Source organism: Ovis canadensis, chromosome 3 (genome assembly GCF_042477335.2).
Source record: "Ovis canadensis isolate MfBH-ARS-UI-01 breed Bighorn chromosome 3, ARS-UI_OviCan_v2, whole genome shotgun sequence".
In the NCBI taxonomy this organism is placed as follows: domain Eukaryota; kingdom Metazoa; phylum Chordata; class Mammalia; order Artiodactyla; family Bovidae; genus Ovis; species Ovis canadensis.
Window position 1 is genome coordinate 103,382,085 of NC_091247.1, and position 22,507 is coordinate 103,404,591.

The 22,507-nt window shown below is 43.6% G+C and overlaps 1 protein-coding gene across 1 annotated transcript in view; it reads left to right on the forward strand.

The window, feature by feature from the left end:
• Positions 1-3,184: 3,184 nt before the first annotated feature.
• Positions 3,185-22,507, forward strand: part of TMEM131 (transmembrane protein 131) — a 178,213-nt gene continuing 158,890 nt past the window's right edge. The window contains exon 1 of the mRNA XM_069583900.1: positions 3,185-4,896. Within this exon, the coding sequence (XP_069440001.1) occupies positions 4,713-4,896 (184 nt within the window). The 5' untranslated portion in view covers positions 3,185-4,712. The remainder of the gene's footprint in view (positions 4,897-22,507) is intronic.

Here is a 22,507-nt window from a genome sequence, read left to right on the forward strand (position 1 = left end):
TCATGAATTGATGGTTTGTTTTCTTTTTAAGAATGCAGAGGAGGCTTTCCTGGTGGTCCAGTTGTTAAGAGTCTAGCTTGCAAGGTAGGGGACACCAGTTCGATTCTTGGTCCGGGAAGGTTTCACATGCCCAGGGGCAACTAAGCCCGTGTGCCACAACTAGGGAGCCCTTGCTCTAGAGTCCAGGAGCTGCAACTAATGAGCCCATGTGCTTCAACTACAAGCCCGTGCCCTGCCCCAAGAGAAGCCACCACAATGAGAAGTCAGAGCACTGAGCTAGAGAGTAGTCTCTGCTCCCCAGAACTAAAGAAAACGCTTGCAGCAACAAGACCCAGCACAGCCAACAGTAACTAGTAAAAATTACCAAAAGTGTAAACTCTAAAAAAAGAGAGTTGAAGGTTCCTTAAAAAGCTAAAAATAGAGCTATCATATGATCCATTGAAATTAACCGAGCCCAGAAGAGTCCAGTAGAAATTGAAGTCAAAGATAATAGGAGGTGAGATGGGGGCTGGGGTAGATTGCGTTAGAGCCTTCTGGCCCAGCAGAAGAGCTCTGGTTTTTACACTGAGCTAGGAGCTATTGCAGGAGACGCAAGAGATGTTATGTTTTATATGGTCATTCTGCTGCTGTGTTGACAATGGACTATAAGTTTATGTCAAAAAAAGAAAGCAAAGACCACCAGAACTTAAAAAAAATAAAGTCAAGCCTGAGTTTATATACTCATCAGGCAAAGAAACATATCAGTGAAAAAGTTTACTGAGTAATTCATGAATTGAGAAAGGTCAGGGCTTTTTAGAGGTGCCAGAAAGAGGAAAGGGGGCTGATGGGGGTGAAGCTAAGCTAAGACTGAAGACCGGCTTGCTGGATAGGGATGAATAGTGCGGGATCAAACAGAGCCCTTTGTTCACTGGATAGGAACATGCCTTCAGCTAGGCCCAACAAGAGTCTGGCCTAGGGGTCATTCAGAGTTCACAGTCCTTTATCAGCTTCAGTTGGTTTGAACCAGGTGAGGTATACCATCAACTTTCCTTGGCAAGGGCTGTAAGTGGGAAAACTTTCCTTTTACAGTTGGGAACAGAGAAAGCTGTCAGGAAGTTCTTTCAGAAATCCAGGCAGAATAGATAGGGCTCATCCTACAGTGTATTATGGAGGCGGTGAGAAGCGGCCATTGGTTGCTTAGAGTGGCTCTAGAGACAGGAAAAGCTGTGGGTGGAGAAGGTTTGGGGAGCAGATTAAGAGTTCATGTGAGCTTAAGATGTCCGTTAGCTGCAGCAATAGAGACAGTGAGGTCTGGCTGACTTGAGACTTGAAAAAGAGTATATAGGTGATGTTGAACGTCAGGAGGCCCATGTGTAGTCAACCAACGACCAGTGAGATGGAGCCCTGGGGACTCCGACAGGACTTCCCCCTCCAAGTCCCAAATTTTAATTCATACTTATTTTTATTACAATGAAAGTATTCTTGTAAGCCTCCTCAGATATTTTGTGGGAATATAAACAAAGTGGGAATATAAACCAATAACGGGCTTCCCCGGTAGTTCAGTTAAGAACCCACCTGAAATGCAGGAGACAGCCTGAAATACAGGACACCTGGTTTCAATCCCTGGGTCGGGAATATTCCCTGCAGAAGGTAATGGCAACCCACTCCAGTAATCTTGGCCTGGAAAATCCCATGGTCAGAGGAGCCTGGTAGGCTGAAGTCCATGGAGTCGAAAGGGTCAGACACGGCTTAGTGACTAAACCACCGCCACCATAAACCAATCCATGATCCTTGGAACTTTCACTGAGCTTAATATGGTTTTTTAATTTCTCCAGATTTATTAGATATCATTTTACAAATAAGGAATTTGAGGCCAGAATAGTTGAGTAATTTGCCTAGCCTCATATAACTAATAAAAGCAGGGCTAGGATTTAAGCCTTAAATTCACCTGAGTCCCCTTCAACTCTGCCTCTAATAGTAGTTTATTATTCAGGGTAGACAACAAACTGAGCAAAAGGTGAAAAGTCCTAACAGTGTGTTGTTCCTTGCATGTATCAATTTGGTGCCATAGTCTTCAAACTTGAGTGTGTCACCCAGTGGCTTGTAAAAACACAAACTTCAGGACCTCAACCCAGCTGAGGTTGAGTATAGGGCTGATTCCACATGTCGTGGATGTGATCTGCAATCTACATGTCTAACAAGTTCCCAGGTGATGCTGGTCTGGGGATGATACATGGAGAATCACAGGTTTAGCTGGTTTTCCCTGATTCTGCCAGCTAAATAGCCTGTCTCCACTTGCCAAATGCCCAGGTCTCTCTAACTCCCCAAAGGGGATTAGGGAGATCTGTTGCTAACTGGAACTTCAGAAAGGTCCTCGGTGATAGTTCCTTCAGTTTCTTTTCTTTCTTTCCTGTTTATGTGTGCACAGCTTGCAGAATCTTAGTTCCCTGACCAGGGATGAACCTGGGGCCCACTGGTGGTGAAGACTCAGAGTCCTACCCACTGGACTGCCAGGGAATTCCCAGTTCCTTCATTCTCTCCTTCTCAAAGAACATGGGTCTGGGGGGAAAGAGAAAGATGAGGTGATGACAACCCCGGGTACTCTCCATTACAGTTTACCAAGTTGTACGGTCAGTTCTTCGTTTATTATTATTCTCCCAGCAGTCTCAATGCCCTTTCCTGGGAACAAACTTCCACCATTACTGCTCTGGCTCTCAAAGTCCATCAGGCACAGGGAGGTTCGGATATGGTAGGCCCTAAATACCTACACAGCTATTGGGGTTTGGGGGCTTAAATAACAAGAAGACGAGCTTATAAACACTGTTAGATGCAGAGACCTGTGGAAGAAACTTGCGCAAGAGAAAGGCCCTAAAGCTTAAGCTTCATTAGCTTCATGGGAATCAGCCTCTGATCAAACAGGTCTGTATATGTCTAAGCTCCAATTACAGACATATGCTTAGTTCCCATGGGGCTCCCGAGCCTCAGGCTAATCAGAGGACTTGGTTGATTCCTGTGTAAGAGAACCTAAGCATTTAATGGTTGAAGAGGCTTGCCTGCCTTGAAACTGGTAATGGGGGAGGAGCTACAGGCTCCTTGCACATTGAAGATAAGTTTTGACCCTGCACTCACATACTTATCTTTGAACTCGATTTCTTCAGTGAGTTGAAAGCCTTCGATCTACAAACATGGAAACGCCCACTTAGAGATGATACTAATTATTCCTATTTAATTACATCAAGAACAAAATTCAATTCTTACTCTAAAAATCAGAAAAGTAAAATTGCTTTTCAAAATCAGGGTAAAAGCTCTTAAAAAATATAAAGTGCTTGCTTGACAAAGAAGACGACTGCAGAGGGTAGTACTTTTGAGTTTCTTTTGCATAGCTTCTTGAAATTTTATTTTTCCCACGTAGTTTGTTTCAGGACGTATTAGCGGTGGACTCGGCTTTAGTACACAGTCACTCGACAAATCCAGCTCAGCGTTAAGTGAACTGCTCTGTAGTTAGGGGAAGTTACTAAGAGAGTTACTAAATTAGGAGTGAAGGGAAGTTACTAATTGATTAAAGAGAAAGTTTGTAGAGAACAGCCACGCCCACGAAGAACCTTGACCTAAGACGAAAAGGGCCTCTAAGAGGCATGAGGTGGCTTCCTGATTTGTGCTGGGCCTTGAAGGAAATAGGTGAATAAAATATATTAAGAATTATTCCAAGTTGGAGAAAGTCAGCCACTGCCACTTTACACACACAGCAAAGGGCTTTCCCACAGCAAACTCGGCACAATCCAAGGGCAGGAGGATTCCACGAAGCGTTCCAGAGTACTGTATCTTCAAGGGTGCAAAGATGAACAGTGCAGGTCCACGTCCCCAAGGCAGCGCCACCGGGAAACTGAAGCAGGTCCCGCGTATTCTCGAAGCGGCTGAGAAGCGGGGGTGCGGCCTGGGGGAGTCACTGGAATGGATTTTCCGCGTTGGACTTCGAGGTCTGGATATGCACTCAGTTCTGTGGAAGGATCTCGCATTGCAGTACAGAGGCTGCAAGGGTTTGTTCCCTGCTTCTCAGCTGCCGCCCTGCCTCCCCCAGAGCCCCGAAACCCCGCCCCACTCCCGCCCCCGCCCCAGGGCGGCTGCGCGGCCAGGCCCCACCCCCCCCGTCCCCACGTGATCGTCGTCCCTGCCTCCGCGAAGCGTGGGCCGCCATCACAAGTTCTGGCGACTGGGCCCCGGCCGGCCTCCCTCCTCCCCCTTGCCTGTGGGGGCATCAGTGACAGGTTGGGTTTGTGTTGACCCGTCCCGTCTGGCGTTTGGAGCCGTGGGCCTCTGAGAGCGGGACGAGGAGTTCGGACCGAACAACTCCGGGGCGGACGGACGGACCGGCGGGCTGCCCAGGTGACGGCACGGCGGGGGCGGTGCCCAGAGCCGCGCCCCGCCCCTCGCAGGCCAGCGCCCAGAGCCCGCGGCCCGTGCCCGTTTCCAGTATGGCCGCCCGCTGTGCTTGACCCGCGGCCTCTCCGCTTCGACTCCCCGTGGGCGATGCTGAGGCGGAGGCCGTGACTGACACGCTCGCTCACACGCACGCACGGACCCAGACCCACGTCCGGAGCCCGAGCCCTGGGCCCGGAACCGCTGTCTCCCCCCGGCGCCGCGGCCAGAGCCCGGACCACGGCTCCCGCGCCGCCGCCGCCTATCCGAGAAGGACCGCGCCGGACCTCGAGCGCGGCGGACCCCGGCCGGCAGGGATGGGGAAGCGGGCCGGAGAAGGAGCAGCGGGATCCGCCTCCGCTGCCTCCACGTCCGCCGTGGCCGGTCTGGAGCCCGCGGCCGGCCGCGGCGGGGGCCCCCGGAGCGCAGCCGCCGGCCTCCTGGGAGCGCTGCACCTGGTGATGACCCTCGTCGTGGCCGCGGCGCGGGCCGAGAAGGAAGGTGGGTGTCAGCCGGCCGGCATCTCCCGGGCCCGGCCCCGCGGCTGTCACCGCGCCCTCGCGGAGGCCGCTGCCGGGCTGCGACCGGGGAGGAAGGGCCGCGGCTCGCGGCTCCGAGGGCGGCCGGGCGCAGGGCTCGGTCCGGCGCGAAGTTGCTCGGTCGACTCTCGTCCCGAGCCGGGAACTCGCAGTTCGGATGCCAACTTGCGGCTTTGACCGCACGGAGTTGCTCTTGTTCTCCGTGATTCTTTCCCCTCGTCTCACCCTCGTCTTCCCCCTTGTCTCCTGTCACTTCCATTTCAAAACTTCCTGAGTTCTCGTGTATTCTTGCCACTTGGCCCACTAGGTAGGAGGGGCATATTTTTAGACTTGATTGTTGTTAATAAGCAAATTTCAGGACACTTTTTTTTTTGGTTGCGGTTTTAATAACGGCGTGCGAACAGAGCTCACTTTAAATTGTAAAAGTAGCGAGACTGGGGGACAGCTTGCCAAATTTTACTTTAGATTTGTTTAAACGTTTTTGGAGGAGGAATCTTCTGTCTTCAGCTTCCCTCTTAAGTATCGGTTTGCAGTATTGATGATTGTTTAGCTAACTGTTCTCTAATATTTTTTACATACGTAACTGGGTGTCATTGTTTTTAATATGAAAAACTTTAAAAACCAATGTCAAGCTTCTAGCTTGCAAACCTTTACCTGTAATTTACAATTAAGGGCTAACTAAGTCTTATTTTTAGAAAACTCTGGTTAGTATTGTAAGACTGTAAACCCGGTGCTTTTCCGGGGTTAAAAATGATTTTGTAACCTAGAAGCCCAGATTCGCAATTTTGTTGGCACTACCTGTTTTTGAACCTGAGGAAATGAGTGACCACAGAGCCTTCATGAAGAAATCACTAAAAGTGAATGGTTTTTAAAAAGCTAAGCAAGATTTGTTAGTTTAGCTTCCATTTCACACTAAACTGCCACTGCAAGGGAAGTAATTTCTTGCCACAGTGAGTTGAGGGTTGACGTTCTACTTTACAACTAAAGTCACTTTTTATTGTTATAGAAGGCAACAGCAAAGCAAAGCAAAGCAAATTCATGTTAAAGTGCCAGGTGCTTCAGTTTACTGGGTTTTTTTTTGTTGTTGTTGTTCAGAACGGTATAATTAACTCTTAAGCAGTTTAGGTTAACATAGGAGGAAGTTATTCAAAGAATTGCTGTCTGTAGAAAGGATTCATCTACAGAGGCAAGATTATTTCTTGAATGAAATATTGCTGCTTTAGGACTAGGCAGGCCTGGGGTTGTCACAGTTCATCTTTGGTTACACATCCGCAGTTGATTGGTTCTCGTGTGGCTGTGGCACCCAGCACATCCTGGCATGTAGTTGGTGTGTCCAGTAAATCTGAAATGGTACAATAAGTTAAGGTCTCCTTGAGTGTAAAGTAGTGCTTGGCAGGTGTCCTGGTTTTTGTCTTCCTTGGATTACCTTGCACAGTGCCACGCACACAATAGGCATTTAACATTTGTTTGAGGGAGTAATTATATTCATGGGTCCGTTAACACAGGGAACTAAAATGATTGAGTCCAGTGAAACATTTAGTTTGTATTGTCCTTCTGCTTATTTTTCCAGCAGCCATTTTTTATGCTAATTCTTGTTGTATACTTAAGAAAAATGCTTTGTTTGAGAAATGTCAGACTAATTCATATTTGCTAGTTTCCCTTTTGTATGGTGTATAAGTCTTGGTACATCTCTCTAATACCCATAATTGTAAGGGTCAGGGGAGGAGAATTTGGGCCCCAGTGTACAAGAACGAAAAGATGGGGCTGAATCAGCCAGTGGTCCTGGCAGAATCAGACACCTTTTGTGGCCTGTGTTGTGTCTGTATGAACAATTTGAACAGAGAAATTATCTATTGAAGATATTGGCAGTACTTAGTTAGAACATAGGACTCTGCCCATTATGAATGGATCTGCTTCTGATGAAATATTCCAGGAAGAAAGCTCCAAAATTGGCCAGTGCTTTCAGTCTCCCGGGTGATCAAATTCTAATAGTTTTTGTTTGAGTAAGTAGGAGAAGTGAGATTGGTTTTCTTACATGAATGTGATACCACAAGTTTGGCCCCGTTTGCCCCCTAAAGGGTGCTGTTTTGAGTTTTTTTCTCAGCAAATCTGAGCAGATTTCTGAAGGTAGCTGAATTCACTCTGTCCATTTACATCCTGAGGATTTTTGGTGTGGTTTTATTTTGGTAGTATAAACTACCTTAAGTTTTTGAAGCTAAGACTTACCTGCAATTTTAATGACGGTTCTTTGGGTATCTTGTATGTTAGTATATTTCTGTTGCAGCCGAATTTCACTGGAAAATCTTCAAAACTAAGTAAAACTCATCATCTAAAGAAAAGCAGCAGAAATTCCTAGATTACCTAATGCAGAGTTCATGTTTGGACCAGGTGGTGTTAATTTTAAGTCAGAAGCATGAGGCAACCTTTGTCTTAACATCCTGTATGTCTTCAGTTCAGTTCAGTCACACAGTTGTGTCCGACTCTTCGTGACCCCATGGACTGCAGCATGCCAGGCTTCCCTGTCCATCACCAACTCCCGGAGCTTGCTCAAACTCATGTCCCTTGAGTTGGTGATGCCATCCAACCATCTCATGCTCTGTCGTTCCCTTCTCCTCCCGCTTTCAGTCTTTCCCAGCATCAGGGTCTATTCCAGAGAGTCAGTTCTTCGCATCAGGTGTCCAAAGTATTGGAGCTTCAGCATCAGTCCTTCCAATGAATATTTAGGACTGATTTTCTTTAGGATTGACTGGTTGGATCTCTTTGCAGTCCAAGAGACTCAAGAGTCTTCTCCAACACCTCTGTTCAAAAGCATCAATTCTTCAGCTCTCAGCTTTCCTATATGTCTTAACACTCCTATATTTTAACATCTGTCTTCACTGATCTGAGGGTGTGTTTCACGAGTCTAGAGAAAAGGGGACCTTTGAGGATGTTTTGGCTGTGCTCTGTATGTAAGGACTTTGAAAGGGTTGTCCAAGGTAGAAGTTACTGTAATTATTACAACTTAATTGCTTGTTCTGGATTGCTGGCAGTTTTCCCTGAATCTAAGATCTAGATATTCAGAAGAGTGCAAATAGGGGGATGGTGTAGTGAAAATATATTAAAAATATAGTGAAAATATGTGTGTATATGTTAAACGTCTAACATTTAGTAGTAGTTTCATTTGTAAGTCTGCCCATTCATTATTACCAACAAATAAAAGCTTTTTAAAAAGGCATCATGCATGCAAAGTCACCTCAGTTGTGTATGACTCTTTGTGGCGCTATGGACTATAGCCCTCCAGGCTCCTGTGTCCTTGGGATTTCCCAGGCAAGAATACTGGAGTGGGTTGCCATGCTCTCCTCAAGAAAAAGCATCATATATCATCTGTGATATAGTTTCATTGTGAAATGTGTTTGGGGGCATGGTTGTCTTTTAACTTTTTATAAATGTCGAGCTACATTGTATGTATCTAGTAAATGTGAAGTTGGGTAAATTCTCAGGAATGTGATTGTTTTAGTCTGGTACAGTTTCACGTTATTACCACTAACCGGCGATTTATGGCAGGGTGGAGTTGGGATAGTCTTTCTTAGCACTTTTAAGTTTGTCTACCAGATACTTTTGTTTCAGGCACAAATTTTTGTTTTAAGCTGTGTTTGTGACAGAAGTGCAGAAGGAGGGTACAGAAGTATTCTGTCTCCAAAGCATATGAACAGAAAGTGCTTAGGAATAAAAGCAGGAAGAAAAGAGATAAAAAACCTAATTTGGTCAGGTTTTTTTGTCTTAGATGGTAGATTGATCAGGAGTGGTATTTACTTTCTTTTTATTGAACTTTTGCTTTATAATATAAACATGTTTTTTAAGAGTGATTTTCTAAAGATGACAAAAAGTGAGATGTTTCCATCCTTTGCATGAGGGTAGAGTGATTACTTTTTAATTTAGAGCCTAATAAGTAGAATATTCGTTCATGTTGTTTAGTCGCTGAGTCTTGTCTGACTCTTTTGCGACCCTGTGGACTGTAGCCCACCAGGTTCCCCTGTCCATGGGATTTCCCAGGCAAGAATAGTGGAATGGGTTCCCATTTCCTTCACCAAGGGATCTTCCCCACCCAGGGGTCAAACCCAGGTCTCCTACATTGTCTGGAGGATTCTTTACGACTGGGCCACCTGGGAAGCCCGTATTCATTCATAGTGCTCCATTAAGGAACTTCAGTCACTTGCTTTTTACTAAAAGCTGTTCATTACTGCTGAGATCTGTGCTGGGCAGCAATGAAATACTGTCATTGAAAACAGTGTGCTCCCTCTTTCTCTTGCTAAGGACTGTTTTCCTCCTCTTTGTAATCCTTGCCACCATCCTCAGAGATCCATGCCCCCCCAAAATCAACTTTTGGGGAGTAGGTATAAAATCATTAATTTGTAATCATCCAGAGTAGAGTCATAAGCTAAGCTACTCTTGGAGAAAAATGAAATCGTTGCCAGGTGCTTGATATTTTTTAAGTTCTCCTTCCTCTGCCTGTGGCTTGAGCTCTCTGATTGGCCCCGTCAGTGGGAGATGCCTTTTTTCTCTGGCTGAGTTTTTCCTTATCTGTGGTAAGCAGCATTGGGCACTGTCGATAGCTTCTTCTTGGAACTTCTCTCCCTTCATTTCTGTGACTTTGTACTTCTTGGTCATCATCCTGCCCCGCTGTCAGTCGCGGCTCTCTGGATGCCCGTTTGGCTATCTTCCCTCTCTTGCATGTCTGGCGACCAATACACACTGCTTGTGTCCAGAGCAGAATTGTCTGATGCCACCTCCAGTTTCCCAGTTTTTATTAATGCCATGATTATTCTGTCTGCCACGTTGGTCTCAAGTGGCATGTTGGAGTGTTAACTTCCTTGGGCAGCTTGCCCACAGCCTCCAGGCTGGGGCACTGCTGGGGATCCTCACCTCCCAGCTGTCTCCACTTCCCTTCATTCTGCCATCCCTTCTCCAAATTTGTATTGTCTTTGTTACTCAGCTGTCATTTATTTTGGTGCTTAATCAGGTACTGCCTCATTGAGCTACCTAAATTCCTTTATGGGGGTCCTTCTTCACCCAGACCAGAATTTCTGTGGGGCAGAACCTCTGTCAACATCTGCAGTGTGGACAGGGCAGGCGTTTAGTTTTAAACAGAAGTTTGCCTCGAATAACCTCATCCTCCTGTTCTCGTATCTGAGTTCTGGATTGAGAGTCCAGAGTACAGGAAACCTATACTTGAACTTGGGTTCAAGTACCATTAGCAGTTCTGCCCTGGTAAGACATAGAGCGATGCCGCATTTTTCTTCCCTGCATGTTGCTTTCCCTTGTAACTAAAATGAGTAACATACACTTACCTAAACCATCACTTTTGTTACTTCTGGATTTTAAGATTTTAGATCCTCATAAAACCCCAATTTACAGATCATGAAACAGGCGCAGAGAAATTAAGGAATGTTTCCAAGGTAACAGAGCTGGTAGGCATTTAAGCTCGGGTTCCTTTGCAGGCCATCTCTGCCTTGAGCCAAGCTATTCAATTCTAAATGGGTATATAAGGTAGTAGGTTTTGTTGTATACCAACTGGTTAGTGAACAGTCCTGGACTTCCCAGTGGTCTGCTGGGTAAGCATCCACCTGCCATTGCAGGGGATGGGGTTCAATTCCTGGTCCAGGAAGATCCCACATGCTGAGGAACAGCTAAGCCCGTGTGCGACAACTACTGAGCCTGTGCTCTAGAGGCTGGGAGCGGCACCTACCTGTGCACCCAAGAGCTTGTGCTCCGAAACAAGAGAAGCCACTGCAATGAGAAGTGAGTGCTCTGCAATGAAGGGTAGCCCCAGCTCTCTTCATCTGAAGTCCTCACACAGCAACAAAGACCCAGAGCAGCCAAAAAAATAAACTAAAAAAAAAAAGAACTGTCCTGCCAGTTTGTGCAAAACCAGCATGTTAAGTATTCAAGTGAGATGCAGCTTTTAAAAAAACAAAACTGTAAACATTCGTAACACTTTCTGTCAACATTAACGTTGAACATCTTTGTGCCAAGCACTGTGCTGATTGCTTCACAAGCCTCATCTCTCTTAATCCTCACATTTAGGCCACGTGGGGGCCACCACAGTTGCTCTTCCTACTTTCCGTGAATCTGTTTGTTCTTGACGACAATTCCTCTGTTGCCGTCATTACTGCTTGGAGTAGGGAAGGGGTGGTGGTGGTGTGTGTGCTTGTTTGTGATAGTATAAAACAGAATTTTAATCTCCAGTAAAATGAGACAGTATAATATGGAATGGTTCTTCTTGTGCATACAATTTAGAGGTCAGTTTGGAAAATTTTTTAATTTCACAAAAAATTTCATGTTGGTTGTAAAAATGAAACATTGTAAAATATGGATGAGCAAGTTGAGAAAGGGCTTCCCTCGTAGCTCAATTGGTAAAGAATCTGCCTGCAATGCAGGAGACCTGGGTTCGATCCCTGGGTCGGGAAGATACCCTGGAGAAGGAAATGGCTACCCACTCCAGTATTCTTGCCTGGGAAATCCCATGGAGAAAGGAGTCTGGTGGGCTGCAGTCCACGGCATCACAGAGAGTTGGACACGATTTAGTGACCACACCACCACCACCAAGTTGAGAAAATTTCTGTCATCTGTCAAGTAGAAAGAAGCAGTATCAGTCACGATCTCTCTTCCTTCTCCCCCCACCTCCCTGCTCCTCAGTTAAACAACAGATACTGCCATGTTGTCTTGGAAGTATCACTTGATGCATCTCAGCAACACCGTGGGAGGGGTGCCAGCTCTCCCGCATTAGCTCCTGTGTGTGTGTTCTGTCATGTCTGACTTTTTGCAGCTCTGGGCTCCTCTGTCCATGGAATTTTCCAGGCGAGAATCCTGCAGTGGGTTAGTTTTCTTCTCCAAGGAAACTTCCTGACCCAGGGATTGAACCTGTGTCTCCTGCATTGGCAGGCGGATTCTTTACCACTGAGCCACTGGGGAAGCCCTTCTTTAAAGTCCTTGCTCACTTGGCAGTAAAAGATGCCCCTTTGTTTAGTTGATTTTTAAATATCGCTCAGTTCAGTTCAGTCACTCTGTCGTGTCCGACTCTTTGCGACCCCATGAATCGCAGCACGCCAGGCCTCCTTGTCCATCACCAACTCCTGAAGTTCACTCAGACTCACGTCCATCGAGTTGGTGATGCCATCCAGCCATCTCATCCTCTGTCATCCCCTTCTCCTCCCGCCCCCAATCCCTCCTGGCATCAGGGTTTTTTCCAGTGCGTCAACTCTTCGCATGAGGTGGCCAAAGTACTGGAGTTTCAGCTTCAGCATCAGTCCTTCCAGTGAACACCCAGGACTGAGCTTCTTTAGAATGGACTGGTTGGATCTCCTTGCAGTCCAAGGGACTCTCAAGAGTCTTCAACACCACAGTTCAACAGCATCAGTTCTTTGGTGCTCAGCTTTCTTCACAGTCCAACTCTCACATCCATACATGACCACTGGAAAAACCATAGCCTTGACTAGATGGACCACTGTTGGCAAAGTAATGTCTCTGTTTTTGAATATGCTGTCTAGATTGGTTATAACTTTTCTTCCAAGGAGTAAGCATCTTTTAATTTCATGGCTGCAATCATCATCTGCAGTGATTTTGGAGCCCAAAAAAATAAAGTCTGACACTGTTTCCACTGTTTCCCCATCTATTTGCCATGAAGTGATGGGACCAGATGCCATGATCTTCGTTTTCTGAATGTTGAGCTTTAAGCCAACTTTTTCACTCTCCTCTTTTACTTTCATCAAGAGTCTTTTGAGTTCCTCTTCACTTTCTGCCGTAAGAGTGGTGTCATCTGCATATCTGAGGTGATTGATATTTCTCCCAGCAATCTTGATTCCAGCTTGTGCTTCTTCCCTGAATGATGGAGTAGGTAAAAGATGTATCTCAGGTTCAGAGAGAGGATGGATAGAGCTCCAGGTGAGATACTAAGATCACATAGGCTTGAAATTCTGGGTGACCCAAGGCAGGATTCTGCTTATGAACCCAAGTTGAAGTGTATCACGAGAAAGGAATTCTGGGAATCACCATTCCACTGTGCATGGCAAGGAGATGGGGTAGGAAGAATATACCAGATTCACTCTGTGAGTTATCTACATTAATGAGGAAGTCCAGAAGAGGTAGAAACAGTGATTCAGAATGTGGCTCTGGTCATCTCCTGCTCTCTGGCTGTGTGACGGCAGGTAAGTAAAGTTAACCTCTGCCTGTCTCAGGTTCACTATCTTTAGGATCGGGGTCGTAAGAGATAATAGTACGTGGAGTTGGACTTCCCAGGTGTCGCTAGTGGTAAAGAATCCGCCTGCCAATGTTAGAGTCTAAGAGACGCGAGTTCCATCCCTGGGTCGGGAAGACCCTCTGGAGGAGGGCACAGCAACCCACTCTAGTATTCTCGCCTGGAGAATCCAATGGACAAGAGCCTGGCAGGCTATAGTCCATGGGCTTGCAAAGGGTCGAACATGGCTGAAGCAACTTAGCATGCATGCTCATGCAGAGATTTACCACAGTACTGGGTGTCAAGCCCTTAGCACAGTGCCCAGCACATGAGGGAAAAAAAAAATTGGTAAGACTGAACACTTTTACACATTTGCTGGCCATTTGTACTTCTTTTCTGTTGTTTGATCACATCTTTGTCAATCTTTCCATTGGTGTTTGAATTTTGCTTTTTGACTGAAATGAACATTTAAGGAGTTCATATTTTTTCCAGTTCCATTAACATTTGGATTATTTGTTTTAATTTTCTATCTATTATTTTTACTTAAAAGTTTATTGACCAAATATGTCACTTTTCCTTCTTGGTTTCTGCTTTTGTTGTTATGTCTAAAAAGCTCTGTGTATAAGGTGATAGATTCACCAGTATTGTATCTTCATGCTTCTACTTTTAAATGCAAATCTCTATTTCTTCACAGTTTGTTGCTATTAGGGAATCTATTTTTCTCAAATACTTAGTTGTCTTAACACCACTCATTGAATTATACACAGGATTTCCTTTTCATGTAAATTGTATTGCATTCATGGATCTGTTTCTTTATTTTCTGGGTTTTTTTTTTTCTTCACAGATACATTTGTATATTTCTATTTTAAATTTAAGTACTACATCTTTCTGCGATGCACCTCCACACTGGCTAGTTTAAATAAAGGGCTGTATCCTGACCCTGACGGGATAATCACAGAAAACTAATCAAGTTGATCACATGGACCACAGCCTTGTCTCACTCAGTGAACCTAAGAGCCCTGCCATGTGGGGCCACCCAGGATGGATGGGTCATGGTGGAGGGTTCTAACAAAACATGGTCCACTAGAGAAGGCAGGGGCAAACCACTCCAGTATTCTTGCCTGGAGAACCCCATGAACAGTATGAAAAGGCAAAAAGATAGGACACTGAATAACTCCCCAGGTCAGTAGCTGCCCAGTATGCTACTGGAGCTCAGTGGAGAACTAACTCCAGAAAGAATGAAAAGACAGAGCGAAAGTGAAAACAATGCCCAGTTGTGGGCGTGACTGGTGATGCAGGGTCTGATGCTGTAAAGGGCAATATTGCATAGGAACCTGGAATGTTAGGTCCATGAATCAAGGTAAGTTGGAAGTGGTCAAACAGGAGATGGCAAGAGTGAACATCGACATTTTAGAAATCGGTGAACTAAATAAAATGGACTGGAATGGGCGAATTTAATTGAGGTGACCATTATATCTACAACTGTGGGCAAGAATCCCTTAGGAGAAATGGAGTAGCCATCACAGTCAACAAGAGTCTGAAAGGCAGTACTTGGATGCAATCTTAAAAATGACACAATGATCTCTGTTAGTTTCCAAGGCAAATCATTCAGTATCACAGTAATTCAAGTCTGTTCTCCAACCAGTAATGCTGAAGAAGCTGAAGTTGAATGGTTCTATGAAGATGTACAAGACCTTCTAGAAGTAACATCCCAAAATATGTCCTTTTCATCATAGGGGACTGGAATACAAAAGTAGGAAGTCTAGAGATACCTGGAGTAACAGGCAAATTTGGCCTTGGAGTACAAAATGAAACAGGGTAAAGGCTAACAGAGTTTTCTCAAGAGAGCGCACTGGTCCTAGCAAACACCCTCTTCCAGCAACACAAGAGAAGACTCTACACATGGACATCACCAGATGGTCAATATCAAAATGAGATTGATTATATTCTTTGCAGCCTGAGATGGAGAAGCTCTGTACAGTCAGCAAAAACAAGACCGGGAGCTGACTGTGGCTCAGATCATGAATTCCTTATTGCCAAATTCAGACTTAAATAGAAGAAAGTAGGGAAAACCACTAGACCATTCAAGTATGACTTACATCAGATCCCTTACAATTATACAGTAGTAGTGATTCAAGGGATTAGCTCTGATAGACACAGTGCCTGAAGAACTATGGATGGAGGTTTGTGACACTGTACAGGAGGCAGTGATCAAGACCGTCCCCATGGAAAAAAAAATGCAAAAAGTCAAATTGGCTGTCTGAGGAGCCCTTACAAATAGCTGAGAAGAGAAGCAGAAGGCAAAGGAGAAAAGGAAGGATATACCCATTTGAATGCAGAGTTCCAAAGAATAGCAAGGAGAGATAAGAAAACCTTCCTCAGTGATCAATGCAAAGAGATAGAGGAAAACAGTAGAATGGGAAAGACTAGAGATCTCTTCAAGAAAATTAGAGATACCAAGGGAACATTTCATGCAAAGATGGGCTCGATAAAGGACAGAAATGGTCTAGACCTAACAGAAGCAGAAGATATCAAGAAGAGGTGGCAAGAATACACAGAAGAACTATACAAAAAAGATCTTCATCACCTAGAAAACCATGATGATGTGATCACTCACCCAGAGCCAGACATCCTGGAATGTGAAGTCAAGTGGGCCTTAGGAAGCATCACTATGAACAAAGCTAGTGGAGGTGATGGAATTCCAGTGGAGCTATTTCAAATCCTAAAAGATGATGCTGTGAAAGTGCTGCACTCAATATGCCAGCAAATTTGGAAAACAGTGGCCACAGGACTGGAAAAGGTCAGTTTTCATTCCAATCCCAGAGAAGAGCAATGCCAAAGAATGCTCAAACTACCACACAATTGCACTCATCTCACATGCTAACAAAGGAATGTTCAAACTTTTCCAAGTCAGGGTTCAACAGTATGTGAACCAAGAACTTCCAGATGTTCAAGCTGGATTTAGAAAAGACAGAGGAGCCAGAAATCAAATTTCCAACATCCATTGGATCATCGAAAAAGCAAGAGAATTCCAGAAAAACATCTACTTCTGTTTCATTGATTATACCAAAGTGTGTGTGTAGATCACAACAAACTGGAAAATTCTTAAAGAGATGGAAATACCAGACCACCTTAGCTGCCTCCTGAGAAATCTGTATTGCATGTCAAGAAACAACAATAAGAACTGGACATGGAACAACAGACTGGTTCCAAATTGGGAAAGGAGTATGTCAAGGCTGTATATTGTCACCCTGCTTATTTAACTTATATGCAGTGTACATCGTGGGAAATGTTGGCTGGATGAAGCACAAGCTGGAATCAAGATTGCCAGGAGAAATATCAATAACCACAGATATGCAGATGACCCCAGCCTTGTGGCAGAAAGTGAAGAAGAACTGAAGAGCCTCTTGATGAAAGTGAAAGAGGAGAGTGAAAAGGCTGGCTTAAAGCTCAACATTGAGAAGACTAAGATCATGGCATCTGGTCCCATCACTTAATGGCAAATAGATGGTGAAACAATGGAAACAGTGAGAGACTTTATTTTCTTGGGCTCCAGAATCACTGCAGATGGTGACTGCAGCCATGAAATTAAAAGACGCTTGCTCCTTGGAAGAAAAGCTATGGCCAACCTAGACAACATATTTAAAGGCAGAGACATTACTTTATCGACAAAGGTCCGTCTAGTCAAAGCTATGGTTTTTCCAGTAGTCATGTGTAGATGTGAGAGTTGGGCCATAAAGAAAACTGAGCACCGAAGAATTGATGCTTTTGAACTGTGGTGTTGGAGAAGACTCTTGAGAGTCCCTTGGACGGCAAGGAGATCAAACCAGTCAGTCCTAAAGGAAATTAGCCCTGAATATTTGTTGGAAGGACTGATGCTGAAGCGCCAGTACTTTGGCCACCTCATGCAAAGAGCTGGCTCATTGGAAAAAGACTCTGATGCTGGGAAAGATTGAAGGCAGGAGAAGGGGACGACAAGATGGTTGGATGGCATCACCAACTGAATGGACGTGAGTTTGAGCAGGCTCCGGGAGTTGTTGATGGACAGGGAATGTGTGCTGCATTCCATGGGGTTGCAAAGAGTCAGACAAGACTGAGTGACTGAACTGAACTAAATTGGTACAGCCACTATGAGAAACCGTACAGAAGTTCCCCAAAAACCTAAAAATAGAGCTGCCATATTATCCAGCAGTTGCACTCTTGACCATGTATCTGCAGAAAACACTAAATGGAAAAGGCACAATACCCCAGTATTCATAGCTTCACTATTTACAGTGGCCAAGATATGGAGACCACCTAATGCCCATCGTCAGATAATGAATAAAGAATGGGTGTGTGTGCGTGTGCGTGTATATGTGTGAATATGTCAGCAGTATTTTGCAGTTTTCAGTGTAAAGGTCTTAACTACCTTTCTTTGGTCAGATGTGTCTCCAAGCATTTTGTATTTTTTTTACCATTCTAAATGGTATTTTAAATTCTGTTTCTGATTGTTTATTGCTAGAATATAGACACAAACTGATTTTCATATATTAATTTTTTTGCACTTTTTATTTTATTTTTAAAAAATTTTTATTTTTACTTTATTTTGCTTTACAATACTGGATTGGTTTTGCCATACATTGACATGAATCAGCCATGGGTGTACATGAGTTCCCAATCCTGAACCCCCCCTCCCACCTCCCACCCCATATCATCTCTCTGGATCATCCCCGGGCACCAGCCCCAAGCATCCTGTATCGAACATAGACTGGCGATTTGTTTCTTGCATGATAGTATACATGTTTCAATGCCATTCTCCCAAATCATCCCACCCTCTCCCTCTCCCTCAGAGTCCAAAAGTCCGTTCTACACCTCTGTGTCTCTTTTGCTGTCTCCCATACAGGGTTATCCTTACTATCTTTCTAAATTCCACATATATGTGTTAGTATACTGTATTGGTGTTTTTCTTTCTGGCTTACTTCACTCTGTATAATCGGCTCCAGTTTCATCCACCTCATTAGAACTGATTCAAATGTATTCTTTTTAATGGCTGAGTAATACTCCATTGTGTATATGTACCACAGCTTTCTTATCCATTCATCTGCTGATGGACATCTAGGTTGCTTCCATGTCCTGGCTTTTATAAACAGTGCTGTGATGAACACGTGTCTCTTTCAATTCTGGTTTCCTCATATATTAATATATACGTTTCCTTTATTCTCTAATCCTTGTAAAAGACTTACTAATTTCAATAGGTCTTTTGTAGATTTCATTGTAACTCTACCTAGATGATTATGTCTGAAAATAAAGGCAGTTCCTCTTTCCCAGTCTGTATACTTTTTATCTTTCTTGCCTGATTGTACTGGCTGTAACCTCCTGTGCAGTGTTTAATAGAAGGAGTGGAAATCCTGATGTCTGGTTAGATGAGGGTTTTATCAGGAATGTACATTGCATTTATCAGCTTTTTATGTAGCTGTTTGGATTTTGTTTTGTTTTTAATAATACAGTGAATCACTAACCTTGAGTTTCTCAACCTAGACCATGATGTATTATCTTTATAATATATTATTGGTTTTTTTGGCTAAAATTTTGTTTAGCATTTTTTATGTCTGTAGTCATGACGAATAGTATTCTATTTTTTTTTTTTTTGTAATATCTTTGCTTTTGGTATCAGAGTAATACTGGCCTCATACAAATAGTTGAGAGGTGTCTTTTCCTTTTTAATTTTTTAAAAGAGTCAGCATAGGATTGGTGATATTTTCTTCATAGTATGTGGTTACCAATCAAATAATACCATTGAAATTGTCTGGGCCTGGAATTTCTTTTCAGGTTTTTTGTTGTTTTTTTTTTTAACCATAATCTCAACTTTTAAGACATAGGGATGTTTAGGTTATCTGTCTTTTTCTACTGAGCTTTGGTAACTAAAATCTTTTAGAGATTTTGTCCACTTCATTTAAGTCGTTAGATTTATTGAAAAAGTTGTATGTCGTGTTCTCCTGTTATCTTTTGAATATTTGTAGAGTCTGTGCTTGTGACACTTCTGTCGTTCTTGATATTTTTAACGTGTGTCTTCAAATTTTTCTTGATCTGTCTGGCTAAAGTTGATCAATTTCAGTATTCTTGTTAAAAATAGATTTCACCTTTTTTCTCTCTCCCTTATTCTTTCATAGTCTATTTCTGCTAAGATTTTATTGTTTCCTTTTTTCAGCTTCATTACTTCTGGTGTTTTAAGGTGGAAACTGAGATCTTTTTTTGATACCTTTGGGGATTTACCAGGGATCTTTTTGTCATAGCAATGCATTGTTACTGTTTTCGATTTTCATTCAAACTGTCGATGATTTTTTAAAAAGATTTGCATATGTATGTGCATGCATATACATACACACATTTATTTGTATATGTTTATTTACATTTAGTTTATATAATTTAATTTCTATGGTTAACCTGTAGTTACCTTTTCTAGTGATTTTCATTCTTTTGTATATTTTCACCAGGTATCATTTTCTTCTGCTTGAAAGATTTCCTGTAACAGTTCTTGAAGTGTATCTGCTAATAATGATTTCTTTGATCTTAGTATGTCTGCAAATGTCCTTACTTTGCTTTTATTTTTAAAAACAATTTTTGCTGTGTATAAAATTATAGGTTGAAATGTTTCTTCCTTTTAGTTCTGTGGAGTGACCTTCACTTTCTTCTCCCTTGTTGTTTCCCATGAGAACCTTGATGTTCGTCTTTTTTTTCCTGCAAAATAATTTTAATACTTTGTGCCTATTGATGTTCCTCTTTATCTTTGTTCCTATGTATGTAATATTTCTTTTCTTTTGATGAATTTAAGATTTCCTTTTTGCAACTTGTTTTAAGCAGTTTGACTTGATGTCCCTTGGTATAGTTTTGTTTTGTTTTTTCCATGTTTGTTGAATTTGTTGATCTCTGGATTTATTTTTCATGAAGTTTTGGGGAAATTTCAGGTATTATTTCTTCAAACATTTTTCCTATGCTTTTGAGGACTCCAGGTATTCACGCATTAGGCAGCTTGAAGTTGTTCCCACAGCTCACTGTACTACAGTTTTTCTGTTTTTCATTGTGTTTCATTTTGGATAGGTACTGTTGGTATGCCTTCAAGTTCATCAGTCTTGTCTTTTCTGCCTTTTATTCCATCCAGTGTATTTTTCATCTCATACATCGTAGTTTTCATCTCTAAAAGTGTTTGTCTTTTTTATATCTTTTACTTCTCTGCTTGTCAACTTTCTGAACATATGGAACACATTTATAATACTTTTCAATGTTGTCAGCTGACTCTAACACCTGTGCCAGTTCTAGGCTGGTTTCAGCTGGTCGCTATCCCGGTAGTTCTTGTTTTCTTCGCTCTTTGTGTGCTTGATAATCTTTAACTGGGTGCCAGACAGTTCAGATTTTACTTTGTTGGGTGTGGTGTTTTGGATTCCGAGGAGTATCCTTGAAAGAGCTTTGTTTTCTGATGCAGTTAACTTATTTGAGAACAGTTTGTGATCTTTCTGTGATCTTGCTTTTAAGATTTGCTAGGTGGGTCATGAGCAGTGTTCAGGCTCCAACTGGTCATCTTCCACAGCTGAGGCGAGACCTTCCTGCGTCCTCAATGCAGAACCCCATGATGTATGGTTTTCCAGTTTGACTGGTGGGAGCAGGCACTGTAAGTGGCTCTGTGAGTTGCCCAGCACTGTTTCAAATACTTTTGGGTGGCTCTTTCCCACCTTAGATGTTGATCCATACTTTACTTAGTATGGAGGGTGGCCCTCTGTAGTTCTTTAGGAGGCTCTCTCCTTCCTGGTATGAACTCATAGAGCCCTATGAACTCTCACTGCCTTGGTTTCCTTGGACTTTCATCTCTGTCTTATCAACTCAGAGAGTCCACCAGGCTCTCACAGATTCCTCTTGCTGTGGCCTAGTAACTCAAGGCAGTGAGCTGGGCCCGTCATAGGGCTCACCTTGTTTGTTTCCCATCTCTTAGAGGTTGTCGTCTCTATTGACTGATACTTAGGGTCTTTTCCTGTGTTTTATCTGAGTCTTTGGTTGTTTCCGGTGAGAGGGTATGGTTCCTGTGACTCCTTCATGCCCAGAGATAGAAGTCTAGACATCTGCTTTAGTTATTCTCCAGTGTAGCCAGTGTTATTACTTTCAGGTGTTATTCCCAAGCCTGTTACTGCAGAAGAAATTTTGATAATTAATGTCAGGTTGCTTAGTGGTGACAAACATGCCTGCCCGTGCAGGAGATGCAGGTTTGATCCCTGGGTCGGGAAGATCTCCTGGAGAAGGAAATGGCAACCTACTGCAGTATTCTTGTCTTCTCCTCATGGACAGAGGAGTCTGGTGGGCATAGTCCATTGGGATCACAAGGAGTAATACACAACCTATCAACTGAACAACAACAATTAATATCAAATCAGATTGTAAAGTCAAAGCTGTGGTTTTTCCAGTTGTCATGTACAGATGTGAGAGTTGGACCATAAAGAAGGCTGAGTGCCAAAGAATTGATGCTTTTGAACTGTGGTGCTGGAAAAGACTCTAGAGAGTCCCTTGGGCAGCAAGGAGATCAAACCAGTCAATCCTAAAGGAAATCAACTCTGAATATTCTTTGGAAGGGTGACGCTGAAGCTGAAGCTCCAGTACGTTGGCCAGCTCATGCGAAGAGCTGGAATCATTGGAAAAGACCCTGAGGCTGGGATGGATTGAAGGCAGGAAGAGAAAGGGATGGCAGAGGATGAGATGGTTGGATGGCATCACCGACTCAATGGACATTGAGTTTGAACAGACTCCAGGAGTTGTTGATGGACAGGGAAGTCTGGCGTGCTGCAGTCCATGGGGTCGCAAAGAGCTGGACATAACTGAACAACAATGGTGTATTAGTTTCCTCTTGCTGCCGTAACAAATAACCACACACTTAGCGTCTTAAAAGAACACTAATTACCCTGCCGTTCTGGAGATCAGAAGTCTAAAATGGACACCACAGGTGAAAATCAGGGTGTCGGCAGGTCTGTGTCTCTTCCAGAGCTTCAAGGGGAGAAACTGTTCGCTTGGCTTTTCAAGCTTCTTAAAGCCACCACAGCCCTTGGCTTCAGCCAGGTCCTTCTTAGGCTGCCGTCTCTCTGTTCCTCCCTTTTCTGCTTCCCTCTTATAATTTTAAGGATGCTGGGCCCACCCAGATAATCCAGAATAACCTTATTATCTTGAAATCGGCTGACTTCATCTTAGTTCTGTCTGCAACCCTATTCCCTGTTGCTTTGTGATCTAACATATTCACGGTTTCCTGAGTAAGGGCATGCGCGTCTGGGACCGGGCAGGGAGTGTGTTATTCTCCCTCCCACAGATAGATGTCTTTCAGCATCCTTCTCTGCCTCACACATTTTTC